This window comes from Oncorhynchus tshawytscha, linkage group LG19 (assembly GCF_018296145.1).
Source record: "Oncorhynchus tshawytscha isolate Ot180627B linkage group LG19, Otsh_v2.0, whole genome shotgun sequence".
NCBI classification, from domain to species: Eukaryota; Metazoa; Chordata; class Actinopteri; order Salmoniformes; family Salmonidae; genus Oncorhynchus; species Oncorhynchus tshawytscha.
Window position 1 is genome coordinate 16918732 of NC_056447.1, and position 7444 is coordinate 16926175.

General features: G+C 43.4%; 1 protein-coding gene across 1 annotated transcript in view; it reads right to left on the bottom strand.

The window, feature by feature from the left end:
- Positions 1-7233, bottom strand: part of oit3 (oncoprotein induced transcript 3) — a 26678-nt gene extending 19445 nt beyond the window's left edge. Inside the window, exon 1 of the mRNA XM_042301384.1 lies at positions 6938-7233. Coding sequence (XP_042157318.1) covers positions 6938-7043 — 106 coding nt within the window. The 5' untranslated portion in view covers positions 7044-7233. The remainder of the gene's footprint in view (positions 1-6937) is intronic.
- Positions 7234-7444: the final 211 nt, after the last annotated feature.

Here is a 7444-nt window from a genome sequence, read left to right on the forward strand (position 1 = left end):
CACACACACACACACACACACACACACACACCCCCCCACTCCACACACACACACACAGCCCCCACTCCAAACTGTTTTGAGTTATCCCCCCCACTCCAAACTGTTTGAGTTAACTTGCTGAATTAACTGCCCTAAATTCAATTTGACTCCAGACAACGAGGACTCTGAGTCAGCTAATATAAATCTCTATAAGTCTGGAACAGTAATGGTAGGGGATAGGAACAACCCCAAACAGTCTCAGCTGGACTTTCACCTGATCAAAGAATTAAACCAGCAGGGGAAGCTCTCCCTTGAGAAAGATGCCCCCCACCCAGAGCGGGTCAGACCAGACCTCTTCATTATATAACCTCACAGACGAGCCACCCCAAGCGGAAAGTACAGAGTACTACCCCCTCATTGAAATGAAGAATACATTTACCCAGCTGGAGGTAAGGCAGGTAGAGGTGGAACAGCAGGTGATTACACTTCAGTCAGCACAGACCCAGACAACATTCCAGCACAACAACACTCTCTTAACCAGACCAGCTGGAGGTAGAGAGAGACATATCTGCACTCTGGAAAGTGGTGAGACAACTTCATCAGGAGAAAGAGCAGGATCAGGAGAAGAACAGAGCACTAGAGGAGAGGATCAGACTGCTGGATCACCCAGCCACAGAATAAAACACACAGGCACAAATGACCTGAGGGCACAGCAGGAAAATGGTGGCCACAGCACTGTGGTGATTGAAAGTGATTGATTGAAAAAGCTTATTCTACTTTCTCCAACGCACAAGGGGTTATCTCCACCCTGCTACCATACAGCGGGTAAACGCAATTGTTTCCCATGACTGTGCCTCAAAACCAAATGTTTTCCTGGCCCACCACTCCACCCTGGACTTGAACAGCCTCTATGACCAGATCCACCTCTACAAGGCAGCAGGGCCCATCTTCACCTGGACCCTAAAGGACATCACTCTCAAACGCAGCCCCAACACTTCACACAGGAGCAACAGACCATCGAGACACTCTCCCAGACCTGCGGGACCCCCGGACCTGCACATAGAGGACCTACACATAGAGGACCCACGCCGAGAGGACCTACATCCAGGCCACAACACCACCCCCAAGTCAACCATGCCCACACCCCATTTAGGCCCCCCTCAGATTAGACCTATGCCCCTCCTGCCCACCTCATTCCCCCAAAGAGGGCCTCATCATGGAAGTCACACATACACCCAGGTAGTGAGCGGGCAAACAGGCCCAACCCCCACTCTTACACTAGCCCAAGCCAATGGCATGTACCAGATGCTCAGCAGGCTCTGCTCACACTTACTGGCCTGAGGCTAAACCACGACCAACAACATTGGACACTCTATGGAACAAAAAGCCTTCACTATATTATCCTGGAATATCCAAGGCCTGAGGTCATCTGCCTTTAGCCTAAAGAGCAGAAACCCAGACTTCACCAAAGAAATCGAAGTACAGACATTGTCATCCTGCAAAGAAACCTGGTATAGAGGAGATGGACCCACTGGTTGCCCTCTAGGTTACAGAGAGCTGGTCCCGTCCACCAAACTACCAGGTGGGTGGTATAGAGGAGACGGACCCACTGGTTGCCCTCTAGGTTACAGAGAGCTGGTCCCATCCACCAAACTACCAGGTGGGTGGTATAGAGGAGACAGACCCACTGGTTGCCCTCTAGGTTACAGAGAGCTGGTCCCATCCACCAAACTACCAGGTGTGAAAAGGGGAAGGGACTCAAGGGGTTTGCTACTTTGGTATAGAGCAGAACTAACTCACTCTATTACATTAATCAAAACAGGAACATTTTATATTTGGCTAGAAATTCATAAGGAAATTATCTTAACAGACAAAACTGTCCTCCCATGTGCTACCTATATCCCCCAACTAGAATCCCCATACTTTAATGAAGACAGCTTCTCCATCCTGGAGGGGGAGCTCAACCATTTCCAGGCCCAGGGACATGTACTAGTCTGTGGCGACCTAAATGCCAGAACCGGACAAGAACCTGACACCCTCAGCACACAGGGGGACAAACACCTACCTGGAGGTGACAGCATTCCCTCCCCCATATGCCCCCCTAGGTACAAATATAACAACATAACCAACAAAAACGGGTCACAACTCCTGCAGCTCTGTCGCACGCTGGGTATGTACATAGTCAATGGTAGGCTTTGAGGGGACTCCTACGGTAGGTACACCTACAGCTCATATCTTGGCAGTAGTACTGTAGACTACTTTATCACTGACCTCAACCCAGAGTCTCTCAGAGCGTTCACAGTCAGCCCACTGACACCCCTATCAGACCACAGCAAAATCACAGTCTACTTAAACAGAGCAATACTCAATCATGAGGCATCAAAGCCAAAATAACTGAATAATATTAAGAAATGCTATAGTTGGAAGGAAAGTAGTGTGGAATCCTACCAAAAAACAATTAGGCAACAACAAATTCAATCCCTTTTAGACAACTTCCTGTACAAAATGTTCCCCTGTAATAGTGTAAACTTGGCAGTAGAAATTCTTAACAGTATATTTGACCTCTCACCCTAATGTAAAAATGTCAACAAGAAAACTGAAGAAAATAAACAACAACAAACAAATTATTTGATGAAGAATGCAAACACCTAAAAAAGAAATTGAGAAACCTATCTAACCAAAAACATAGAGAGCTAGAATACCTGACTCTACACCTTCATTATGGTGAATCACTAAAACAATACAGAAATACACTACGGAAAAAGAAGGAACAGCACATCAGAAATCAGCTCAATGTAATTGAAGAATCCATAGACTCTAACCACTTCTGGGAAAATTGGAAAACACTAAACAAACAACAACACAACAAACCATCTATCCAAAATGGAGATGTATGGGTAAACCACTTCTCCAATCTGTTTGGCCCTGTAACGAAGAACAAACAGCAAAAACATATACATGATCAAATACAGATCTTAGAATCAACTATTAAAGACGACCAGAACCCACTGGATTCTCCAATTACCTTGAATGCACTACAGGACAAAATAAAAACTCTCCAACCCCAAAATGCCTGTGGTGTTGATGGTATCCTCAATGAAATTATAAAATATACAGGCAACAAATTCCAATTGGCTATACTAGAACTCTTTAACCTCATCCTTAGCTCTGGCATCTTCCCCAATATTTGGAACAAAAGGACGGATCACCCCAATCCACAAAAGTGGAGACACATTTTTCCTCAATAACTACCGTGGGATATGTGTCAACAGCAACCGTGGGAAGATCTTCTGCATTATCATTAACAGCAGACTCATATATTTCCTCATTGATAACAATGTACTGAGCAAATGTCAAATTGTCCTTTTACCAAATTATCGTACGACAGACCTTGTATTCACCCTGCACACCCTAATTGACAAACAAACAAACCAAAACAAAGGCAAAGTCTTCTCATGCTTTGTTGATTTCAAAAAAAGCCTTCGACTCAATTTGGCATGAGGGTTTGCTATACAAATTGATGGAAAGTGGTGTTGGGGGAAAAACACACAACATTATAAAATCCATGTACACAAACAACAAGTGTGCGGTTAAAATTGGCAAAAACACCCACAAATTTCTCCCACAGGGCCGTGGGGTGAGACAGGGATGCAGTTTAAGCCCCAACCTCTTCAACATATATATGATCTTTTGGATCCCTGCTTTTTAAATCTGGCAGCTGATTTCATAGCTGAACCACTTACATCTCTGTTCAATCTAACCCTGGAATGTAATGAAATTCCAAAGATCTGGAAATCAGCATTTGTCCTACAACTTTTAAAAGGGGAGATCCAACTCTTTTAAATAATTATAGGCCAATCTCAAAGCTGTCACCCCTGGTGAAAATACTTGAACCCCTTGTTAGTGAACAGTTAAGAGTTATTATTTAGTAACTCTATTTAATCAATGTACCAATCAGACTTCGGAAGAAGCATAGCACAATTACAGCAGCGATGAAGGTTTTAAATGATATCACTGATTGACAAAAAACAGCACTGTGTCTCACTTTTTATCGATCTCTCTAAGGCTTTTGATACAGTTGATCATGCTATACTAAGGCAGAGATTGTCGAGTGTAGGTCTTTCAGAGCATGCAGTTGCATGGTTTGCTAACTATCTGTCTGATATAACTCAGTGCACTAAATTTTATTTGCCCATGTATGTTAAATTGTCTGTCTTTAATGGTGTGCCTCAAGGCTCTGTACTTGGTCCTCTCTTATTCACTATTTATATAAATGATTTATACAAAAATGTCCAAAATGCGCAACTTTATTTTTATGCTGATGATACTGTTATTTACTGTTGTGCCTCGTCTCTTACAAAAGCTTTCCAGAACTTGCAAACTGCTTTTTATACTGTTCAACATACCTTGTGTCAATTGAAGCTTATCCTCAATACTGACAAAACTAAACTAATGGTGTTTTCTAAAGCAAGAAATTGACCTCTGAACCTTTCACCTAGTTGTAACCTCATATAAATATCTTGGAATTTTAATTGATGACGGCCTCTCTTTTAAATTACATATTCAACAACTTACAAAAAATTGAAGCTGAAATTAGGATTTTATTTTAGGAATAAGGCCTGTTTTTTTTAAGCCAGAAAGAGGCTAGTATCAGCTACATTTATGCCTTTACTAGACTATGGGGATATTTTATATATGAATGCTTCCGCTCAGTGTTTGAGATCAATTGACACTCTTTACCATGGCACTTTGAGATCTATTTTAAACTGCAAAATCCTTATGCACTACTGCACTTTGTATACCAGGATTAGCTAGCCCAGGATTAGCTAGCCTTCTCTAGTCACTCGTAGGCTCAGGCACTGGTATACTTTTATTTACAAAGCCATTTTGGGTTTACTACCTTTTTATTTGGGCATTTTTATTGATCAGAAATGTGGTGGGTCGTCTCTTCGTTCGCTGGACTTTATCCTGCTAACTGATCCAAATGCCCGAAATGAATTTGGTAAAAGGTCTTTTATATACTCTGCACCATCGTCTTGGAACGCCTTACAAAATACTTTTAAACTGGAAGAACTTGTCCCGATTGGTGTTTTTAAATCACTGATGAATGATCTTGAGACTGATTCCCTGACCTGTCAATGTTTTTAATTAGCTGTTTTATACTCTTGTGAATTCTATGGTTTTTACTAGATTACTTGTAGCTTTTTCATGTTGTTTGTCTGTAATTTTTGTAATGACTTGTTCTTGGCCAGGACCCTCTTGAAAAAGAGATTTTAAATCTCAATGAGCCCTTCCTGGTTAAATAAAGGTTAAATAAATCAACAAAATAAAAATAATCGAATTGGCGAGGGCACTAGAACAGTCTGCAGCACCCGGCCTCACCCTACTAGAATCCAAAGTCAAATGTCTACTGTTTGCTGATGATCTGGTGCTTCTGTCACACCTCCTCCTATAATCCATCACACCTCCTCCTATAACCATCACACCTCCTCCTATAACCATCACACCTCCTCCTATAACCATCACACCTCCTCCTATAACCATCACACCTCCTCCTATAACCATCACGGTAGAGCCGTTTACCTTACAAAGAACCCTTGAATTCCCCCCAAATATTATTTTGATGAAAACGGTTCTTGGTAGAACCCTATCCCCCTCCGCAAATAAACTTTTTGGAAACCTTTTTTCAAAGAGCGTATGCTAATAGCAGCTTTAGAGTGAAAGACTATTAGAGGACCGTGGGTCCTGGCTACAGAACAGAGCAGAGTTAATGACTATGGCCATTAGAGGACCGTGGGTCCTGGCTACAGAATAGAGTTAATGACTATGGCCATTAGAGGACCGTGGGTCCTGGCTACAGAACAGAGTTAATGACTATGGCCATTAGAGGACCGTGGGTCCTGGCTACAGAACAGAGTTAATGACTATGTCCATTAGAGGACCGTGGGTCCTGGCTACAGAACAGAGTTAATGACTATGGCCATTAGAGGACCGTGGGTCCTGGCTACAGAACAGAGTTAATGACTATGGCCATTAGAGGACCCGTGGGTCCTGGCTACAGAACAGAGCAGAGTTAATGACTATGGCCATTAGAAGACTGTGGGTCCTGGCTACAGAACAGAGTTAATGACTATGGCCATTAGAGGACTGTGGGTCCTGGCTACAGAACAGAGTTAATGACTATGGCCATTAGAGGACTGTGGGTCCTGGCTACAGAACAGAGTTAATGACTATGGCCATTAGAGGACTGTGGGTCCTGGCTACAGAACAGAGTTAATGACTATGGCCATTAGAGGACTGTGGGTCCTGGCTACAGAGCAGAGTTAATGACTATGTCCATTAGAGGACTGTGGGTCCTGGCTACAGAGCAGAAGCGTACTAAAGCTGAACAGTATCAATCTCTCACAGCCTAATGGTCTGTGGAATAGGGGTCCTGGTCTAAAGTAGTGCACTATGTAGGGAATAGGCTGCCATTTGTGACATAGCCTTGATTACCTGCACTCAACCAAACATGCTCACGGAGAGAGACAGGGAGAAAGTGTTTTAGACCGAAGATCCATCGTCAGCAGAAAAAAATTAAACGACTGTCAAGACAATTTAGTCTGTTGTTTAAACAACAAGTTGTAATATGCAAAAGTTTTCTTGTGTGAGTCATGCACATATTTCTAAAACAAAAATCAAAAACACACACAGTCTACACTTCCTCAGGCTTACTATACGCTACACACAACATCTATGGTACACAGGAAGATCAACGGAGGACAGACTAGGTTCCCGTACACAACTATATGTCCACTGTTGTCCTGCCATTATTCTACTGAAGGAACGGGAGGTAACATACGTATTTTTTACAATGGCACCATAGTATGCTGTAACAGTGACACATTGATTCCCCCTGCTGTCGGTGTTATGGACACGTAAAGGAAACCTAGAGACGGGTATACGTGGTGGTACTCACCGATGGCTTCCGCAGTGGGTGTGTGCTGTAGTAGCACGGTTAACAGGAACGATATCACTACCACGTACACTTTAACTTTCCTCCGGTTACCAACTCCTCGGGTCATCTCAGCACCTGGAATCAGACTGTTAAACGAGACTATGCCGGTAGACAATAGGAATCCGAGCTCAGTCTGTGTCCGAGTATGTCTGCGTCTGTGTGTCGGTCTGTGTATCTGTCTCTGAGTGTCCGTCAACGTGTCTCTGAGTGTGTGAGGTTTCTTGAAAAACTTAACGGGGTCTTTAATAGACAGCTTATCTGTGTATCTACGTACAGAAATGAGGGCTTGGCCAGGGGGTTGGAGTTTGGTGTGTGGCAGGGTACATTAGTCTCACCTTGACCTGATGGGTTCAGTGACAGCACCATCCTCCCATTGTTCCACAGGCCGATCTTATCCACAGAACCAGCCCAGCCCTAGATTACACACACACACACACACACACACACACACACACACACTCATCCTCC